The sequence below is a fragment of the Nycticebus coucang genome, chromosome 10 (genome assembly GCF_027406575.1).
Source record: "Nycticebus coucang isolate mNycCou1 chromosome 10, mNycCou1.pri, whole genome shotgun sequence".
Taxonomy (NCBI): domain Eukaryota; kingdom Metazoa; phylum Chordata; class Mammalia; order Primates; family Lorisidae; genus Nycticebus; species Nycticebus coucang.
Window position 1 is genome coordinate 93,379,578 of NC_069789.1, and position 23,326 is coordinate 93,402,903.

At 34.0% G+C, this 23,326-nt stretch overlaps 1 protein-coding gene across 8 annotated transcripts in view; it reads right to left on the bottom strand.

Annotated features, from left to right (window-relative positions):
• DCAF6 (DDB1 and CUL4 associated factor 6) overlaps window positions 1–23,326 on the bottom strand; it is a 132,916-nt gene that overhangs the window by 45,818 nt on the left and 63,772 nt on the right. For 4 of the 8 annotated variants that reach the window (XM_053605973.1, XM_053605974.1, XM_053605979.1 and 1 more), the window contains 3 exons: window positions 21,745–21,915; window positions 14,537–14,596; window positions 863–980 (listed from right to left, as the gene is read on the bottom strand). In XM_053605973.1, coding sequence (XP_053461948.1) covers window positions 863–980; window positions 14,537–14,596; window positions 21,745–21,915 — 349 coding nt within the window. The remainder of the gene's footprint in view (window positions 1–862; window positions 981–14,536; window positions 14,597–21,744; window positions 21,916–23,326) is intronic. The other 4 variants (XM_053605977.1, XM_053605976.1, XM_053605980.1 and 1 more) reach the window with 2 other exon arrangements.

Consider the following 23,326-nt stretch of genomic DNA (forward strand, 5'->3'; position numbering starts at 1 on the left):
TCCGGCAAAAATAATAAATAATAATAATAATAATAATTTGCCAATATCTTCTGGTCTAGATTTAGGTCATTTCTGGAATGTCTCAAATAATCTTGAATATAGAAAAAAGCTTTCTAAACAAAGTTATTCATTTTAGTCTGATATGATAAAAAATGATAAAAAAATTTAATGTCCAATTAAAGGAAAATGGTTAAACTACAGAAAATGGCAAACTATGCGCTTAAGTAAACTATATATCATAATTTTTAGTTATGTAAAAATTGTGCTTAAAACGTGAAAAAGTCTCTGAAACCAGTAAAAAGATCGTAACTTAATGGACTATTCCCATACAGATAGTAAAATAATATTAAAACTAAGTTGTAATATGGCAGTATTTATAATAAAGTTAAGTCAAACAAGTCCAAGGAAGATGATTCAGTATGATTAAAATTATGTTCTAACACTCAATACAAAAATCATACCTATATATCTAGCTATACATAGGACCAAGACTACAAAATGTTCCAAAACGTTATTTTAGTTATTTTTGGCACTATTAGTCTATAAGTGATTGCTTTTTCTATCAGAAGAACTATTTCATGATGAGCAACGTCAGCATTATCAGAAAAGTTTTTAGGAATGGAAATTCTCAGACCAATAAATGAGCAATAAATGTAATCAGAAAAAATTAGCTGGGCCAGATGGGGTGCGGTCCAGTAATCTGTGTTTTAACAAGCTCTCCAAGTGATCCTGAAGCACACTAAAGTTTAAGAACCAATGCATTAGAGCAAAACAAACATCAATATAAGGAAGTGCTAAAATGAGTTATCTAATACAATCCTATAAAATGGCTAAGAACGTCTTTACAAAAATATTAACTTACCATTCATCTGTAAAGTTCAGTTTTATTGTGCTTGTAGTTGTTCCTTCTGTGCTGTAGTGCAAACTTAAAACTGGTTCACCTGTGCCTGGTTTGGGGCTCAGCTTTTCATTATTGTTATCTGAAAATTGTGTTTAAAACATTTGAAAGAGTCTCTGAAACCAGTAAAAAGATGACATTTCCTAAAATTTATAAAACTTAAATTAGGTTGTCCTTGTCATGATTCTTTTCACCTGTTATGGTTCTCATTTAAAGTTCAAAGACAAGTGTTACAGAAATACTTTTTTATTTCAAAGTAGCACTGTATCAAATTCTAGTTTGTGTACATGATTCCCTTTGATTCAGATGGAAATCACACACACCGAGAACCAGATTTAGTCATAAGGGAATTAAAGAATATTAACATGCAATGACATATTTTACAAACTGGTACCCTTATTAAATGGAATGCTTATGATACTATTACGCAGTTAGAGTGTAGAGCATAACTAATATTGGCTCCTTTAGAAACAATGAGATGTAAGATTCAAGGGTTCAATAAGTTGTTCAGCAAAAATTTTGCTACAATTAAACACTGTCAATTTTTTTCTATTCTTTCAAATTTATACATTTATAATCTAGGGAGGGACCATTGCCTGCACTCCCTGAGGGAGAGGGAATAATTTATCGTGCTTTGATATTTTCTAAAATACTCTTTGTTAGAAGATCATATATTTTGTATATTTCAGCTTTTCTTCCTGACTAATCTTGCAAGGAATTTGTGTCTTAATTACGAAAATGACAATTTCACCTTAAGAGTCTAAAGGGGATATCTATGATAGGCTCTATCTCAGTGTATAAAGTCTTTTTAAAATGACAAATAAAATCAAGAAACTCTACAGAAACTGATGTAGAGTATTCAAAGCCAAACCTTCTCCCCGCCAAAATAAAAAGCATATGAATATTCAAAGACAAAATTAAATAGGGCTTTAAAGTTTTTTCATTTTATGATGAATAACAGTTTGGGGAAACATTAAAACACAAAGGGAATACAAATGTGTAAATAATCAAATATGTAACATTTCTGCCAGGTGCTTGCAGAAAGAAAACTCTCTTGTGAGAAAATCATTTTCTGAATACCAGTTTAAGTACTGATAAGACAGTACTAAAAATAAACACCTGAAAAATAGCAACGAAAACAATCACAACTTAATAAAACTGAAATTACTCAGGCTTTTTCATTATTAGGTCCATTTTCTATTACAATGAATATTTTGTATCTTTTTTCATTCCTCTTAGAGATGATAGAGCACTTACTGAAAGAATCTCACAGAACCTCTGCTCTTTTATTCTGTGAGAGGACAATTAACAGGTCTTCAAATACAGAACTGTAGTAAGGAAAAATTATTTCTTTTCTTTCCTTTTTTTGGGGGGGAAGGAGACAAAGTCTTGCTTTGTCACCCTTGATAGAGCGCCACGATGTCACAGCTCACAGCAACCTCAAACTCTTGGGCTTAAGCGATTTCTCTTGCCTCAGCCTCCCAAGCAGCTGGGACTACAGGCACCCACCACAACATCTGGCTATTTTTTTGTTGCAGTTGTCATTGTTGTTTAGCAGGCCTGGACTGGATTTAAATCCAGCAGCCTCTGTGTATGTGGCTGGTGCCATAATCACTGAGCTACAGGCACCAAGCCAAGAAAAAGTATTTCTTAAGAGAGGAGGAATGAAGTTGGGAACAAAGCTCAAGAGTATCAATTCTTATGTCTTAAATGCTAACTTAAGGTAAATTAGTAAGCCTGCTATTTGAAAATAATAATGTGAATTATAAGCTGATATCCTAAATAGTAAAATTACTTTGTTTCTGTACTACTTTTGTTATGATTACGTTCTTGATTTAAACGGTTGCTGGAAATAAATTAATAACCTGCTACAACTTTCAAAGATTCAACATTACATTTGTTTTGGATGAGGTATTTTGCCAAATGTCATTCTGATAACTTGATGAACAGACCTTTAGTTTCCATAAAATCATTAAGAATGAGACTTTTAAAATTTTGTTAGTCGCCACTCATCTATTCGCACATAGTTTTCCCCTATTCTTTAGTTAAGTTGCTGAGATTTTTATTCCACTGTTGCCAAAGTCATTGTTGCCTTTATGCTCTTGGATTTGGTGGGGGACAGATAGACAGCTAAAGACTGGATGATTAAGGAAATTGAGAGGCAGAGTTGGGGCTGGTTTGTTCATTATCTCTCACAACATTTTATAAAGCATCTTGCTATTTTTCTTTTAAGGTGAAGAAAGAATAGAAAACAAAAGCAGGTGTGAGAGAAGTGCAGGACTGAATTTCTTAAGTTCACCTTGGTTATAGAAGCGTAAGTTATAAGAAGCCCTGTGGAATTGAAATGGTTTATCAAAACATTCCTTTTGAGGAAAATTAAGGATAGATACTTACATGCTATGGCTATAAGAATATAGTAAATGAAGAGCTTTTAAGAGATCAGAACAGAAAATGTTTTATTCAAATTTATACAGCCCTTCCACCAAAAGTAAGAAGCTTCCTGATTTTATCAATGACAATTAAAACTTTCTAGGGTATCTATTATAAAGTTCTTCCTTAATCTCTCAGGAGTGTAATCTACAGATAAATCATGTAAAATATGGTAATATTCATTCATAAAATCATAAGATTATTATAGTTGATAAGGTTTGTTAAGTTGTTAATGAACTCAGCCTTGTGTAAAACTAGACCATCATTATAAAAATAGAATGAACTCCTGTGTTATAAAAACTTCAGACCCCTGAGTCTAGCTATTTCTTTGTAGCCTGCACATAAATAGTGGCTCTGGTGGAAAATTACATGATGCAGAACTTGGTTTCTTCAAAGCAGTATTAATGGGAGTATGTACCTGAGATTTAAAATTCATTTCTTAGTCTTGTTCCATTCTACTCTTCCTAGTTTAATAATATTTTGCTTGATCATCTATATAAACCATCAGGTTAAATTTTCTTAGTAATTCCTGAGCCACTAATGAATGCATTCACCATGTTTGTGATAAAAATGCATATTTCAAGCTACTGATGTCTAAGAAAAATCTACTTTAAAGATTTAAATAATTAAATTGGTTTTTCTTTTTACTTTATTTGAAAAAAGTATTTGTAACCATTTAATTTTTCTCTAACTTGGTCTATCAGTTAGAAGTTAGAGAAACACATTCTAAAAACTGTTTTTCAAAGCCTTACATTATGTACAGATCTCTATTACTGAATTATTTTGCTTAACAAGACTTTTATTTAAAAGCCTTGGGGTTCAGAAATTCACTTAAGTACATAAATGGCTTTATGTAGAAAGAACTATCACATTAATAATGCAATTTATTATTACTGAGAATATATATAAACTATAAATTATATATATGTACCTCTCTTTTGGAAATCTTTGTAGTCTGTATTGTTATCTCTATCTTACAAATGATGAACTGATGATAATAAATAGGTTTTTTTTTCTCTAGTTACATTGATTTCCTTTTACATGAAGCTTTTATATGAAGTTCCTACCTAACTATATTGTCTTGGGAAATAATCTGACTACGAAGAAGAAAATAAGATTGCTTAAATGACTTTTTAAATAAAGAAATAGAAATTGTTGGTGTTGTGATTCTTTAGAAATAATTCATATCAGCAACATTAATATAATTGATACAAGTTCTTAAAGCCAAAATTGCCACTTTGGGTATCAGAGTATTGAAAAGCTATGTTGTATCTTCTTCTAGGGCATTCCGAGTGGAACTGTTTCTTCCTCCTCCAAAAATACTACAAGAGAAAATTTTTTGTGGTGTGCGTGGCACATACGCAGTGTAGCTGGAGGGAACTTTAACTTGTTCAACACTATTAAGTTTTTTTGGTGGCCATTCTATATTGCTCAATTAATCATAATTATTAAAAATAATTGATGATACTAGCAGCTTAGATTGGTCTTTATTAAGGCAACTGCTTATTTAAAACACATACTTCAGAAGTGCAGTAAGAACCACATAAAAATCAAGACAATATACTATAAAGGACTTTATTTACAAGTCCTTAGAAATGAAAAGTCTGTAACATGAGATTCAGGAAACCAAATTTAAAAGATTCTTTCCAGAAATTGGGATACATAGAAAGCACATAAGTAAAGCTGCCCACCCCATGTGGCACTGTTAAAATCTCCCTCCAGTATTTCAAAACCATTTCCTCAGGTATATTCTCCTTTATTTAAAAAAGAAAATCAATTTATCTGTAATACACATACTGCTTAGTAGATACGTTAAAATGTGACTTTCAGATGAAAACAGATCAGGTAGATAGCTTAGGAGAACACTCAAACCACTTTTCCCTCCAGCTACTATCGTCCTTGCTTGTTTTGAAATGCTTTTCTTATTTCTCATCTCCTACTCTAAAATCTGGCCTCTGTCTCTGTTACACTACTGAAATTGCTATACTTCTGAGATTGATCACTTCCACGTTGATTAATTCAGAGAAATATTTTATTAGTACCAGTTTACTGGACTTCTCAGCAGTGTTCAAGGAGTCAACTGTTTCAAATTTGAAAATTTCTCTTCTCTTGATCACACGACACCACACTGTTGTGTCCACGCTGCCTTCCACTTCTCCAGCTGTTCCCTCTCAGTCTCCTGTTTCAGCTATTCTCTGCCAAAATTTTGTAATATGGGGATTTTTCTGATTTCTCCTCAGATGTTCCAGAGCTCCCACACTGTCCTCTGTTTTCTACTATCATCCTAGTTAATTTCACTTATTTTCATGGCTTCAACAACCATCTATATGTAGAAAACTCTCAAATCTACTTCCTGAGCTCTGACATCTTTCCTGAGTTCCATCTCCATACAACCAACTGCCCAGCCAACTTCCCACTTGAGTGTCTCACAAAAGTAATTCACTGCAATGTATTCAAAATCAAGTTAATGATCACCTCCCTCTACACTTTCCTACCCATACCTTTTTCTTTTCCACTTACCTATTTAAGGAACTAATCACCCACATAGTATCAGTCATATTCCCCATTTAATCAAAATATATGGGTTCCCTGTACAGGGGTTAGAAAAGTCACCTGGAAATCTTCACCATTATCTCTCTGAAAGCATCATAAATAAATGTATAATCTAAGTAAAAACAATGTATTTTCTATATGAAGATTTAAGACACATCCTCTGGGTCTGTCCCCTCTAATAAGATTGCCTGGACTAAACTATCTTCATATGGAAATTCTACAGTTGTTACTACAACTTATACTCTGGACCTCTCAATCCCTTGTCTCATTCAATATACCATTAAGTCCTATTTATTTATTTATTTATATATTTATTTATTTATTTTCTTGAGACAGAATCTCACTATGTAGCCCTCAGTAGAAGGCTGTCATGTCACAACTCACAGCAACTTCAAACTCTTGGCTTAAGCGATTCTCTTGCCTCAGCCTCCCAAGTAGCTAGAACTACAGGCGCCCGCCACAACACCCAGCTATTTTTTTGTTGTAGTTTTTTTTTTTTTTTTGGTAGTAATTGTCATTGTTGTTTAGAAGGCCTGGGCCAGGTTCGAACCTGCCAGCTCTGGTGTATGTGGCTGGTGCCCTAATCACTGACCTGTGGGCACCGAGCCAAGACCTATTTATTCTACATCCTAAATACTTCTTGAATCTCTTCATATCTCTCCTACCAAACTTTTATAAATAGATCAAAGTCTCTATTACCAGAACCACCTCCTAAATGATTTAGTCTCTATTATCAGCTCCCCATACTCTGTTCAGAATATGAGGCCATAATCTCTATTTAATTTTTTTATTATTAAATCATAGCTGTGTAAATTAATGTGAACATGGGGCACTATACACTTGTTTTATAAACAGTTTGACACATTTTCATCACACTGGTTAACATAGCCTTCCTGGCATTTTCTTAGTTATTGCATTAAGACATTTATATTCTACTTTTACTAAGTTTCACATGTACCCTTGTAAGATGCATCACAGGTGTAATCCCACCAATCGCCCTCCCTCCACCCATCCTCCCCCCTCTCTCCCCTCCCTCTTCCCCTTCCCCATATTCTTAGGTTATAACTGGGTTATAGCTTTCATATGAAAGCCATAAGTTTCATAGTAGGGCTGAGTACATTGGATACTTTTTCTTTCATTCTTGAGATACTTTACTAAGAAGAATACTGTGGCTCAAAGAGATAGGGCGCCGGCCCCATATGCCTGAGGTAGCAGGTTCAAGCCCAGCCTTGGCCAAAAACTGCATAATCTCTATTTAAAATCCTTCCTTAGCCTCCCTCTATGATTATAATCCCAAAGCTTAAAATGTTCAAAGGATCCTTCTCAATCTGGGCCCTTGACGGATGGCACTGTCCAGCCATACAGGGATTCTTTAAGCCACCCTAACGTAATATGCAGAGGCTCTGCATATGCTATTCGTACTTTCCTCATGCTCTCTCACCTACCTTGTTCAGCCTCATCGTTCAGATCTCAGCACAATGTCTCTTCTTCAGGGATGCCCTATCTGGCCCTGACTTCACAGGTTGAAGTATCATTCTTACATGTTCTTCACTGCACCTTGTTATTTCCCTTTTTACAAAACTAATCATACTTATATATATATTTTTCATCTGTCTTTATTGTTTAATGACACAAAGCATAGTAGTTATGATCACAGACACTGTAGCCAGGCTGCATGAGTTGGAGTCACATTTGTAACACTTACTAGCTGTGTGTAACCTTAGACCTGTTTCTTAATCTCTCTCTGACTTTGTTTCCTCATCTGAAAAATGAGGATAATAATATTAAATAGTACGTACTGCATAAGGTTGTGGTGAGAATTAAGTAAATTAACATATAAAAACTGCTCAAAGCAATGTTTGGTACAAATAAAATGCAATATTAAGTGTCTATGCTGTTGCTGCTATTGTTAGTAATCAACTCACTGCTCCAAGAACAGAGGGCATTAGCTTTATTCATCCAAGCATCCTAGAGTCTACTACTATCTACCCCAGTACTTGCCACAAGACAGGAAGACATTTAAATATCAGCTGAATTAATGAAGCAGACATACGAATATGGCTCTACCACTTATGTTACTTGTCTTTTACATAGGGTGTCTTCATCAGTAAAAAATGAGGATAATCAGAGTATTCACCTCATTAAGTCTGCAAAACAAATAAGGTGTTGTATGTAAAATTCTCAACACAGTTCCTGTCCGAAAAAACAAACAAACAAACAAAAAACCCAGTAAATGTCAGTTATTTTTATCATTGACAATCATAAATTAGAAAACAATTAAACTGGAGATAGGATGGGCACAGTGGCTCTCACCTACCATTCTAGCATTCTTAGAGGCTGAGAGGATTGCTTGAACTCAAGAGTTCAAGACCAGCCTGAGTAAAGCCAGACCTTGTCTCTACCCAAAAAAACAGAAAAATTAGCCAGGTATGGTAGTGGTGTGCCTGTAGTCTCAGCTACTCAGGAGGCTCAGGCAGGAAGATTGCTTGACCCCTAGTCAACAGAGTAAGACTATCTCAAAAAAACAAACAAACAAATAAGAAAAACAATTAAACAATTGTTTAATTAAACAATTAACAAATTGGAGGCATAGGTTGGATTATCAAAAGAGCAGAATTGAGCATATGCAAAAAAATTATAGGGTTTAACTTCTAAAAGACCAAATACATCACTATTTATAAGAATCTAGACCTAGTAGTTGGAGATTGGAGGAACTCAGTTACTTCATTCCAAGTGACCGATAGCTAGTTCTAAGGAACCAGTTCTAAGAATCTGGAATGAAGTTTGATTTCACAAACTTCACAAACTCCACAATTCATTACCATTTAAAATATAGCATATGTATCTGCTGTGCTGAATACTAAATTTACATTTCAAATATAGCAGGCCTCAATCATCAGACATTTAATAAAAATTAGAATTGTCAGTGTAAGGCTAAAATTACTTGATGTAATAATAAGCATAAGCTCAACCACTGAGCTATATATACCCCCCCAACTACTTGATATAATATCGTCAAGATAATATTACTAAAATGAAACTTCAATTTGGTGATAGTAAATAATCTTAAGGGAATATATATTTAATGCATGACATTTTTCTATTTCCCTATCTACCTTAGAATTAGTAAAATGTATTCCACTGGTTTTTGATTATCCACGAATCTCCCACAGATGAATATTTTACTAATGTAAGTCTGCTTATGTAAAATGATATAGTGGAAAATTAACATTAATATTTCTAAAGCCTACAAATTTGCTCTTATGATTCTTTTTTTTTTTTTTTTGGCCGGGGCTGGGTTTGAACCCGCCACCTCTGGCATATGGGACCAGCGCCCTACTCCCTGAGCCACAGGCACCGCCCTGCTCTTATGATTCTTTAAATCCAGAATAGAAAATGAGTGTCAGACAGACATACAATTGCCTACAGGCGTAAGTTTCAAACTTCTCAGCATTATCAACTTCCACTTAATGGAAACACTGTAAATGAATATAAAGAAACTTGCCTCAATCTTGGCCATAATTTAAGACAAAATTATTTTCTTATATCCCCTTAAAAGTTAACTGTTCTTCAAAAACCATCATAGATTCATTTTTTAGTTTTTATAAAATAAGGAGGAAACTGCTGACCTAAATATTTGTAAGAGGAAAAATGAATGAGTTTTAATAATATAAACAGGCAAGAGAAATACATCAGAAGAGGATTTTTCCTCTTTTAGTATAATATGCATAACATAACTAGAGATACAAATAAAAAGGAAAACTAAAACTACTCATTAAAACATATAGTGTTCAAACCAAACAAAATGCATGATAGATGTCACTGTGCTTATTTAAATAGTTGTACTTTATCCATGATTAGCACATAAAGGCCATCAATGTGTCTACACACAATGCTGAATTTGGAGACCACTGGAAAGTATTTTACGATAGGATACAATTAAAAACCACTGGCATTATACACTTATGTCCCTACAATTTTGTTTCTTAAAACAAGTACTCTGAAAAGAGAAAAAAACTATTGAGCTAGCCAGGAAGCTATATTTGAAACTCTGAAAATTCAGACTAAATGTACTGTTATAAAATTATGATTTTTACGAAAAATTCCAGATAAATTAAGCAAAAACATTAATTGCAATCAGCCAGCTCAATAATGTGTATACAAGTATTAAAAAAATTTTCTTCAATGAAGCAAGCCCATTAAAATTTAAAAAATTTTATTAGTTCGGTAAGGCGCCGGCCCCATATACGGAGGGTGGCGGGTTCAAACCCGGCCCCGGCCAAACTGCAACCAAAAAATAGCAGGGCGTTGTGGCGGGCGCCTGTAGTCCCAGCTACTTGGGAGGCTGAGGCAAGAGAATCGCTTAAGCCCAGGAATTGGAGGTTGCTGTGAGCTGTGTGAGGCCACGGCACTCTACCGAGGGCCATAAAGTGAGACTCTGTCTCTACAAAAAAAAAAAAAAAAAAAAAAATTTATGAGTAACATTTTTATTCTTGCTTTCAAATAAAGAAATCCATGAACTGAGATGGGAAAGCAAATTAAATAACATATAAAAAGCACCTGGGTACCTAGAAGGTAGTTAATATTTTGTTACATAAATATAAAACTGAGTATTAATTTTAAAAAGTACTAATTCTCTTTAAAATTATGAAAAGCAAATTTTAAATATGCTTAAGTAGTCATTAGAGATATATTTAGAAAACTTACTAGATATACTACTTTTTCCATTCTACATGGGAAAACAGGTAAGAGTCCTGGTAAAGGTTAAAAACTCGAAACAACAGCATGTCTGGAAACATCAACTATCCTCTACAACTTGAACAAATAAAGAATCTTTCTGCATATTCTATAAAGATGCTCAATTCTGAAACTTTAACTCCCCACAGCGGACATCACCTTTTCTCTACTTTTCATTCCTAATTGTGCTTATGAAAAGAGGCATCTACATACCAGTGTTACCAATGTCTCTACCTTTTTCCCGCCAACCCTTCCCTTTCTCCTCAAACCACTGCTATCTGGCATCTGCCTCAACATACCGTATCTCAAGCTGCAATGTCAAAGCAATCATATTGCCAAATTAAATAAAAACAATTTCTCAGTCCTTTTTGTATTTGACATCATTGTTCCACATGGATTTAGTGACCAGGCCATCCTTGAACTTCTTTTGTGCTGGCATTCTGTCTGTCCTGCCTACTTTTCTGGTCATCTTCTCTGCTTGCTCTTTTCCTAGACAACTTCTTATACTCCATGGTTTCAACTGCTATCCATAATTGATGATTCCCAATCTTCACCTCCACCTCAGATCTCTCTGGTGACCTCCAGAATTATATAGCCATCCAACTGTCTATTAGATTTCTCTAAAGGCACTTCAAATGCAAAATTAAAAAAAAAATCTCACATACCTTCTTAACCCTCATATCAGTTGTTCCTCTTGAAATCTCTATCTTGGTTGACAGTTCATTATCTATCACTCTAGCAAGACAAATGGACATTGTTCCTTCATTCATTTCTAACTAATTGGTCTCAAAGTCCCATTAATTCTTCCTCTCAAATATTTTTAAAATCTGTTTCAGATCCTAACACTATTGCTTTACTGTATCCCTCATAATCTCCTACCAGAGTATTGCAATAATCTCTTACATGTTCTTGCTGTTTTCTTATTCCTTTCCAATCAATCATCTATAATGCTGCCCAAATAATCTTTCCATACATACATAATCGTGTTTCTCAGAACCTGAAGGAATGTCTGTAGCTCCCCACTGCTTAAAGAATTCATTTACTCACTCATTTAATATTGTTTATTATATAACCCATATGATTTAAGGCAATGAGTATATTATATTGAAAACTATTTAGAAAATTTATAGAGAAAACAATATTAGACAAAGGGTTTTGCATAAATTCAACAAATATCAGAAGAGAAATCATCTCAAAACTTGCCTTTCTTTACTGTCACAACATAAAAGCAAATCATTTCTATACCATATTGTTATGTGTGATGAAAAATGGGTTCTTTTTGACAATTACAAGTGTTCAGCACAATGGTTGGATAAAGATGAAGTGCTGAAACAAAAAATGAATATTCATTAACAAAAGCTAATGGTGTCTGTTTGGTGGTCCAGTGCTAGTATTATCTACTACAGCTTTATGAAACCTGGTTGATCAATTATAATGGATGTCTAACTGCAACTAATTGGATGAAATAATGGAAATGCTTACGATTAAGTAGCTGAGACTAGTCAACAGATGACAGGCCAATTCTCTTGCAACTGAGCAATGCTCAACCCGAAGTCACACAAACAACACTGCTCAAACTACTGAAGCTGGACTTAGAAACTCAGTCATCCACTATATTCACCACACCTTGCACTAACTGATTACCACTTCTTCCAGGCTTTGAACCACTTCTTACAAGGAAAAATATTTAATTCTCAATAAGCTGTGGAAAGCACCTTTCATGATTTCATGACCATGTGCTCTCTAGGCTTCTCTGCTGCTGGCATAAACCAGCAACTCTTAAGATAGCAAAACTGTGATAGTTTAGGCACATACTTTGATTAATTATACTACTTTGAGACACAATAAACTAAACTTCTGATTTAAAATCAGACATTTCTTAATGACCCCATATGATATAGCTTCTGCCAAACTTACTTAGCATTTACCTTTTATGTAGTATCTCTACTTATGTGACTAAAAGGCATGTCATTCTTTACATGGCCAAAAAATAAAGAACCTCTTGATTTCCACTTCCAAACTAGCCATCATCAACCTAGGCACTGATGCAACAAATCTAGGCGTTAACCCTTCTTCTTTTTCTGTCATATTCCATATCATATATAAGTCATGTATCAACTTAGATTGAAAGTAATATTCGCTATAACCCTATAAAAATAAATAGAATATAAATAGATTATGAATGGGGCTATAAACTCTCTGAGAGTAATACATTATTTACATTCACATATGCTTACCAAAAAAAGATTACTTGATTAGAGAGTAGTTATAAACAAGAGTCCAGTATTATGATATTATAGTTGAGTTTTACCTAAAGTTACTGTTTGCAGTGTTAATACTTCTATAGTAAATGTACAAAGATAAAACATGCTTAATTTTTTAATTCAAAAATTCATTTACCAATTCATTCATTCTCAAGAACAAAAAAACCTAATAGCAATACTTGTCATCACAGCTCTACAAAGAATAAGATCAGAAGTACAAAAGAAGTTTCCTAATTTGTTTTAAAATTAGTTTCTGAATATTTCTTTAAGGAGATAGTCAAAATTAGATCTATTTCACAAAAAATAAGTACTATAGCACGATTTAATTTCCCCATTACTGCTGACAAATGAATCATTCTTATGGCTTTAGTGCTAATTTAAAAAAAATGCTTGGAAGAAACATTTGTAAAATCTATTATATGTGGGTCACTACAAAAGTTTTGAGACGGACTGTGTTATGTTCATTATTTCACTTCCAAGAAACACAGTTTACAGCATCCCCTCTGATTCATCAGTGTGAGTTTCAACTAGCTCAGCTTATCAGTATTGCCTATAGGGCTTCATTTGTTGCTGGCCACATGGATTTTACATTCCTTGATTTTTATGTATCTCAAAACTTTTGTAATGACAATCATCTGCCTTTTAAAACAGAGCGTGAATATCATTTTAAGATTTAATATTCTTAACATTAATTATCATACGGTGTCACTATAGGAATACTTTAGGGAATTCTGAGGTAAGACAGTAAACCATTTGCCCTATGTCTAAATAGCCTGTTTTAGGATTTTATAATCTTTCTTTCTCCATCCTTCTTTGCAGATGCTCCTTCTTGTCAGAATGTCTTCCTCTACCAATCCTTCTCTGTGCTGTATTGATCTGCTAGTAATAAAGCTTGATAAATAAGTAACCTGTCTATTTCATCAGGTTCTATGCAAGGCTTTGAGGTTGATTCTATACCTCTCCTACTTTAAAAAGTGCCAGTGCAAGTTGTTCCCCCCCATTGGTGGCTTTTGACTTTATCTCCAGGTTCATAACTGTATTCCTCATAGGTTAATGTATCAGAAGTGTGACCACCAGATAAGTGAGACATAAACCAAGTATTACTACAGTGATTTAGTAATATAGAATACTACAGTAGAACTTCCATAGTTGACTACTTCCCTACACTGACCACCTCCTTAAATTGACTTAATTTTCATACAGCAGACATGCACCACATGTCCTCAATAGAAGTTCCTTATGTTGACCACCTCTGTATGTTGACCAGTGTGATACAGTCCCGTCAGTGGGTTCTACTGTATGTTCAGAAAACTTCTTTTAAATTAGCAATGAGGTAGTATGTTAACCTCATACCCACAGTTTTACACAACTTTATGGTACCTACAGTTTTCTCCATTATAATATTGTTATAAGAAAATAATTCAAAGTAAGCATCAAGGGCCAAAGGTAGAAATTAGCTTACATGGCAAATAATTTGTATAGGCCAAAGAGGCCCTTTAAGCACAATACCACCTATGGTAATTTAGTCCACAAAAAACTGACTGTAAGATCATAACCAAAATGAAATGCTATGAAAAAGTGAGACAGAGCTTTGTTTATGCATTGCAGTAAAACTATGAATGGATGGGCATAGCGCATCTCCTGTTGCACGCACCCTGTTGCTCATCAAGTGACATGGATCCGAGCTGTTTGTTAACCACAGAAGAAGGAGAATCTGAAACAAAAATGAGATGTCAACTTAAAAGTAAGCAGCAGAAAACTGCACAGCAATGTCATGATCATCTCTAAGCTTAAGAAACAAATGTATAAGGGTGAAGAACAGAAGTTAAGTACTGTGGTGTGTTTCCCAAGCAGTGAGTAAGCAGGCCATGTTCTTAATATGTGTTATTCCAGGCAAGCATTTAGCAACTTTGAGAATGAGTTGGGAAAATATTCTATTTCCATGCACATACTTTCATCAAATTCATTTAGCACAAGCATAAGGTGCAAAGTAGATAAATTAGAAACAGGATATCTCCTTCACTGAATAAAAGACTCCTTGCCCTTCTCAAACTCCCTCTCCAGCTCTGTAAGATGAATTTCATACTGCCTTGGAGAATTCAAAGCATGAAATGAGATGCTCACTATATTTTGTGAGATGTTTTTTGTATTAGGAGTTGAACAAGAAATTAACATGTTAGACAAAATGGTTTATCAAGAAAAATAGTCAATGAAGAATTCCCATTACAGAAACATACATAACTTTAAAAACTCTATAGTATATTATGCAAACTAAACCTATACTCTATGAAGGCTTAGGTTTCTTTAGAGGTACCAAATAGGGAAAGGAAAATGGATACAAGGAGAAGGCTCTGTCATTTGGGCTTTTTATCTACTTGACTTCAGATAAAACAGCTTTTTTCTTATCTTCTTGATATTCTTGGTTACTATGCAAGAATTTATTTAATAAATGGCTTTTTCTGTTGAAAAATACTGGTATAAAGGAAGGCAACATAATAAAATGCAAAGGGTACTCATCTGGAGTTAGTAAGTTTGATTTTAAACCTGTTTTCTACATAATAATTAGCAATGTTCTTAGGCCTAAGCTGCTTCTTTCTCCCCAATCAGCCTAGGGATCTACTAACCAAGAAAGACTCTGGGGCATAGAAAAAGGTGGCCCCTTCCCATTCCTGACTTGGGATCCGATATTCCAGTAAGGCTACAGTAAAAAGAGAAAATGTGGATAATAAGCACAGCTCTGCCCTAAATGTAAGAATAATTCCCAGTTTCTAATATCCTGTGTTGTAGTTCTTAGCAAATGTTGTTAATAAAATACTTTGGCCAATTCCAGCTTCTGATCATAATGGCATTTCATTTCCCCAAAAGTAAGTAAAGTGAAGATTATCCTTAATTATGTAACTAAGAGAAGTTTTCCATTATAACCCAGATTCAAACCAATTTTAAATAATTTGATTGCTTCCATTTATACACTTCAAAGTGTGAAGCATGCTACCATTTCTATCAGTTTTAAATCTCTCATCTTCTAACATTATCAGTTTGCACATCAATTTTTCTTGACTAGATTTTGATAAAGGATGATCAATACTCGAATGAGAACTTTTATTTATTCTTATCACCTCTATATCAGAACATTCCATTAAACAAGTTTTAACTAAACAAAAAAGAAAGTGGAAATGATAGTATTTCAATCAGTTCCTGCATCTATTCATGCTTAACTTTCTTTTTCAAGACTTCTCCTTTATTCACTTCACAGTTGGATTCAATATTGTCATCCATTTTATTTTTGAAGAACAGGTAAGTTGGTCTTTAGAAATAAAATTATATCTTTAAAGAAAAACATAACAAAAATGTGACTCAGTGAATATTGGAAAAACCTCCTAAAAAGTCTCTTATGAAATTTTTGTTTTGGGATAGTCTTGTTTTATTGCACCAGATAGAAGGCAGTGGTATCATCATAGCTCACTGCAACCTCAAATTCCTGGGTTCTTGTCTCGACCTCCCAAGTAGCTTGAAGAACTGGCACCTGCCACAATGCCCAGCTATTTTTTTGTTGCAGCTGTTATTGTTGCTTAGCTGGCCCAGGCTGGGCTCGAAACCACCAGCCTTGATGTATGTAGTTGGTGCAGTAACCACTGTGCTACAGGCACCAAGCCGATTACCACGTATTTCAAAAAATGTGGTTTTCAGTCTTGAGAAAATTCTTTAGTCCTTTAACACCAAAATTTTCTCAATACAGAAAAAAATAGATAATTATAATCAAACAGGTAAATAAGACTCTTTAGCCAAACTTTCTGGGTTCAAATGTGGTTTATCTACTCAGTAATATTATAACCTTGGACAATTTAATTTGTCTAAGTCTTAAATTCTCTATCTAAAAAATGGGGATAATCACAGTATCTACCACAGAGCATTCTTCTGAAGATCTAATGAGATAATCCATGTAAACGACTTAAACAACACATAGGGAAGGACCAATAAATGTTGTTACTACTTGCCTGTTTTTCAGAAATCTGGTATTGAATAAAAAATAATGGTACAAGGCTGTTCTGAAAAATATGGAGCATATTATAATGTTTAAGGTTCTAAGAAACTCATCACTGTTTTGCTTAGGACTGTGTCATTCAAGGAAGTAAAAAAGTGCTTGCACAACTAGGCCATCAAAGGTATTCCTTTCTGAAGTGCTACAACATGACTGTCTTTATGGACACTGTAGGAAAGAAATCTGATGTTGTTTAGCGTCTGTCTGTATAGGATCGGTAAGTGCTGATTTTTTCCAATATGGCTCAGTTTTGAAAAGCCCTTTTTCAAAAATAATCACCAATGTTTTATACCCTGTTGGGGTATAAAAGTTACTTTTTTTTTTCTTCCAATTGGCAAAACCGTGCCATAAAGTGAAAAAACAGTTCCTACCTGACCCTTTCTAGGCTGGCTCCATGCTCCAGTGGGCTCTGTGGTGGTCGGGCCAGTACCAGCAGACTCCACAGGGTGCTGTCACTCTGAGCAGGAGCCAGCAGCCCATGACTTCGGGGACCTGAAATGGAAAAAAAGAGTTGGGCTTAAAATCAGCCATATGTTGAATGCCTCTGCCACAGTTGTGTAGGGCATTCATCTGATAAGTGTACATAACTGGCCTTGATAAAAGGACATGCAGAAGCAGTTAAGTAAAATACTATACTTAAGATAGTACATTATTAAGTGTATTGCTCTCCTCAGAAGCATAAAAAATTTACATAAACAGTATTGTCTAATCTGTTTTTACACTGTTTCTATAAATTAAGGTAGGTCACACTAAATAAATCAATAATTGGAAAACTGAGGCATAAAGCACCAAATGACCTGTCAAAGGTCATACTGTCATAGGGTCAGGGACAAATAATTCAGCTAGTCTAACATCCAGGAACTGATATAATGAAGGCAAATTCATCTCTTTCTGATTTAAAAAAAAAAAAAAATCAATGAATGATTTTCTTATGAGCTACGATATATTTCCCAAACAAATTATGACGTATTATCAGGTAGTCTAGGAAAAAAGGTACCTTTTAAATACTAAAAGATGAAAATATTTTTACATGATACATTTTGACTTTGTAAAACTATATTTTGAGCAATTAATTCTGAAGGATTATCATTTATAGGTGTCAAAATTCTTTTACAGCACTGGTTTTCAAACTTGGCTTTGGGGTACAGGGGAGCCTTAGAGGTAGCATGAGGAGCAAGAAGGTGACCATTGCTCCTTATCTCCCTTCATGTGGAAGTTACAACAGTGTCACTTTTATATATTTTAGACTCTGATGACAAACAGTTCAAAGCTAAAAAAAGAAAAAGAAAATCCACTGTTTAAACATCTTCTAACATCTATATTATATAGCTCATTTTAAACAATAATTTGAAACTAAAGTATTGTTTGGAGCCTTGGGATGATGTTTTAGTCTACAACTGCCAAGAAATGTTGACAATATTAAATAGATAATACTCCATATGGGATTATCATTAACAAGCATCAGGTCTCTTCCCATTTGATTCCACAAAAAATGTAGGTCATTATTTTTACAAAATGTTTTGATGGTTTGAAATTACTTTCCTACAGAAATTAGCTTAGCCTTTCACAACAGAGTCCCATGAGCCTTGTATTTTAAAAAGAGAATAAAATGTTTGCCCATGTAATAATTCAGAAATTATTTCTATTCTCACTAAAATTTCTTAGATTCTATTTTTATTTATTTTATTTTTTTGAGACAGAGTCTCATTTTGTCACCCTCAGTAGAGGGCCATGGCATCATGGTTCACAGCAACCTCTAACTCTTGGGCACAAGTGATTCTCTTGCCTCAGCCTCCCGAGTAGCTGGGACTACAGGAGACTGCCACAAAACCCAGCTATTTTTAGAGACGCAGTCTCGCTCTGACTCAGGTGAACCTGTGAGCTCAGGCAATCCACCTGCCTCGGCCTCTGAGAGTGCTAGGATTACAGGCATGAGCTGCCATGCCCAGCCAAAATTTCTTAGATTCTAAATCACAGTAATGTCTCCTTTGAACATCTTATCCCTAAAAAACTTAGGAAGGTGAGATGAGAGAAATATCATTATTAATATCATCACTTGTTAATAACTCTAATGATATAAAAGTATAATGAAAAATATGTGAGAAATGTATATTCTTTTATTATTAACAAATTAAAATCTAGAATGCCAATTTTGGTGCTTTCTGTACTGAGATAGTAGTAACATCTACCTACCATAAGAGAATGACTCAATTAATGTCTATAGTACACATACACAAAATGGCATCTAATCATTAAATGTAAGTTTTAACTGTTATTCAATTAAAACCTATCCTTCTGTTGAATTTCATAAATTTATTTTCTATTCTTTATAATTTGTATATCCTGAAATAAGAATTATTCACTAAGCCAATTCCTCATATTCAAAATTTACTAAATGGTCAAAGTACAAAGATTTATAAGAAACTTGCAATATATTAACTGTTCTTAAAGTTTTAAATTACCCTATAATGTTGTTGTGACATATGAGGTCAGTAAGATGAGAAAAGCAGCACTAGTAAATGAACCCAAGGCATATTACATTTATTTTTTGTATATTAAAAGCATACAAAATAGATGGAAGTACTTCACTTTGTAGCTGAAGGGACAAACATATACTATGTAGTACATATTAGAAGCCATTAGTGCTTAATGATAGTAATAGCACTAAAAGCTTCTAATATTGGTCCACGTGGGCAGGCGCAGAAGCCCAAGAATAATGATGTCGTTTTTTGTTTTTTCTTTTTGAGACAGGGTCTCACTCTGTTACTCGAGCTAGAGTATAGTGGTGTCATAGCTCACTGCAACTTCAACCTCCTAGGCTCGGGTGATCCTCCTGTCTTAGCCTCCAGAGTAGCTGGGACTACAGGCGCATGCCTTTACATCCAGCTAATTTCTAAGAATGTTGTTTAATGACAAAGAAAAGATAAAATGTTTCTCAACTTCAAAACTGGAAAGGTATCTACCTGACTTTAGCTTTTTAAAAACCTTATAAAAAATACAGTGGTTTCCAAACTAAATACTATTAATATTTAATTAGAATAATATTTAGAATTGGGAAGACATCATTTTATTTCAAAGACCATATAATCACCCTAAAGTTTTCTGATTCTGTTTCAATTCAAACTGGTGAGCTAAATCTGAAAAACCAGTAAGTCCCAAATATTTTTCTAATATATTTCTATAATGTATACTTCCTTCCTGCGGATTTAGACAGTTTTCTTTGATACTCAAATTCACTTTAATACTTGGCTTGATATCTGCCAAATTTCAGTATTAAAAAAAATTATATATGTGGAGACAGTTTTTCTTTTTGTTGATTTTTATGTTTTATAACTTTTTAATCTTCAAAATACATTGGACAGTTTTAAATATACACAAAATCATAGCAAAATCTTCTATTATTAAATGTCATTATTGTAATCTGATCACCTTATTTTTAATTGTTAGTTGTAAGTATAGGAAAAAATATCTCTATAGAAATCAAAGGCATCTTTACCTGATATTTCCTCTATTAATATAATACAGAATTAAAAATCAAGTCCAAGAATTATTTGAAACACATCTATATTACCACAGTAATTATATAATGTGCTTTCATTACTAGAGCATAACAGATATTTATAAAGAGGAGGTTGTCCAATTTTACCAATATACAAATTAATTCCAAGTAATTAAATCAGGAATCTCAAAGTAATTAATGCCCAACTCATCACTCCTTAGGGTAGCAAAACAAAGCATATCAAAGAAAACATTACAAATTCATCAGTATGAATCATCAGAATACCATGGATGTCCAACCTGTGGCCCAGAGGCCGAATGCAGATAATATGAGGACTGTGGTAGCAGATACCTGTATCATGAAAATTATGAGTGGACCTTTGTTTTGTTTGCTCGTCAGCTTTCATTAGTATTTGTGTATTTCATGTGTGGCCCAAGACAATTCTTCTTCCAATGTGTGGCAGAGAAGAAAAAAAGATTGGACACCCTTGATTCCTGTTCCTAAATAAAGATTTATAGCACCTACTATAGAATGTATACTACATAAAAATTTATCATATCTATTATCCATCTTGAAAAATCTAAGTAAACAAATTATTTTGTGCTATATCTTTCATTAATCCTTTCAACAAATATTTATTGAGCATCATGAGCTTTCTGGTCATAAAATACTGGGCCATTAAGATTTATAATCAAAAAAAGTGGCATAGATTATTACTGTACTATCAGAATTTTATAGCAGAAGAATAGAACAAAAGATTCTGGAGTATTTTTGCTGCCCTACATAAAAGAAAATTGATTATGTATAGAAAGAATAAAAAGCAAATATTGAAAATTTTCAAATAATGACAAAAGGAAATGATCATCCGCATGCTGGTATGGCCAACCAATACTATGATTCTAAAATCTAGCATTAAAGGTTTATGAAGGAATACCGGTTAACTTTCAAAGAGGAAGAAGGGAGAGCTAGGAGCCATAAGCACAGATTCATTTCAGCGTATAGAAAATTTCCATAGAAATATCAATGCAGACTCAAAATTTACTAAATATTAGAAAGCAGATCATCAGTTATAAAAGTAAAAAATATTTGTCCCTCTCCAAATATATTACAAATAAACCAATGGATTATTTTATATTCATCCCTCTGGCAAATGCTGCTGCCAGTCTTTCCCTGTAATGTGATAGTGAACACCACCATATGCAAGGGAGGGAGAGATAAGCTGCAAGCACATTAGTTCTCTTTTTGAATGGGAAAAGGGATTATTATACAGCGGTATTAAAAAACAATTCTACCAGTTGCCTAAGGACACTTGACATAAATTAACCTGAAGCATGAGGGTCCTGTGACGAGCCCTCATGAGAAGACTGATCAGAAGTGGAAGGCTGTTGCTGGGTATGGGCAGCTAGTTCTTGCTGCTTCTGCTGCTCAGCCTTCTTAAGCCTCAGTTGTTGCAGACGCTTACGAAGCAAAGCTATCTCAGGCCCCCTTAAAAATTCTGACACAAACAGGAAAAGAAAGGTGAAAAGATAGTAATAACAAAGAAATAATAAGAATTTAATTACACATTAAAGAGAGGAAGGATATAAATAAAACACAAGGCTTGCAGGAATACTAAAAACAAATTACAATTAAAAAGAAATTACTGGTCATTAAATTATGATAGAAACTACATACACACACACACAAATGCTTCTCTTTAACTACGATGAATTAGACACAGTTATTTCTCGAAGAATATTTTAAGTAATTAAAGCAGAATGAAAATAAAGTTTTCCATAAACAAAAGATTTAAAAATGAACATTCCTTTCCTCACTTATTTTATCTCTTTTTACAACAAAATGACACTAGGAAAGAAACAAAAACTGAAAAATAACAGTTAACTCATCTAATCTATACACAAAAATTTAAGTTACATGATTAATTTCAATCAAGCAATTATTAAAATTCAACCAAAATGATGAAAAAGTTATGAATTTGGAAACAACTCTTAGAATTTATTAGAGAGCTCTTTAAAAAGTGAGTTATATATTCTTCAGCAAAATGTTTCTTTCTTTCTTTTTTTTTTTGAGAGAGAGTCTTACTATGTCGCCCTTGATAGAGTGCCGTGGCATCATAGCTCACAGCAACCTCCAACTCTTGGGCTTAAGCGATTCTCTTGCCTCAGCCTCCCAAGTAGCTGGAACTACAGGTGCCTGCCACAACGCCCAGCTATTTTTTGGATGTCATTGTCATTGATTTTTAGCAGGCTGGGGCTGGGCTCCAACCTGCCAGCTTTTAGGTGTAATGTGGCTAGTACCCTACTTCACTGAGCTACAATTGTCATTTACTTTTTTAAGTTCAAAAAGGTTGACATAATCGTTTATATTTTCTGACATTTATCTTAAGAAGTGATCAGAGATGAAAAGCAGAAAAATAACATGAAGATCTGCAAAGAGATAATTACTGAGTGCCTACTATGTCTGTGGCACTGTTTTAGACGCTGGGAATAATAAAATAATAAACAAAATAGTCCTTGTTCCTATGAAGTTTATGTTCTGAGGGAAAAACAGACATCTGCAAACAGACACACACACACTCCACATGTAATGTTGTATGCCATGTGTCTGTGTCACGAAAGGATCATTGCTATGAATTAAACCAGCAGGTAAGGTAATAAAGGGCATAGAGATGGTAGGAGAGGGGTTGTTGTTTTACATACGGTGGTTAAGGAAAGCCTCTCTCATAAGATGCCGCTTGAACAAAGACCTCAAGGACATATGGGAGTAAATCAGATGTACCCCTAGGGAGAGTGTTCCAAGCACAAACTGGGGGAGGACAGCAAAATGCAGATGCTCAGAGTGCATGTGCATCAGGATATGAAATATATTTTAAATGTAAAGGCAGAAGAATTCACTGTTAGTTTGGA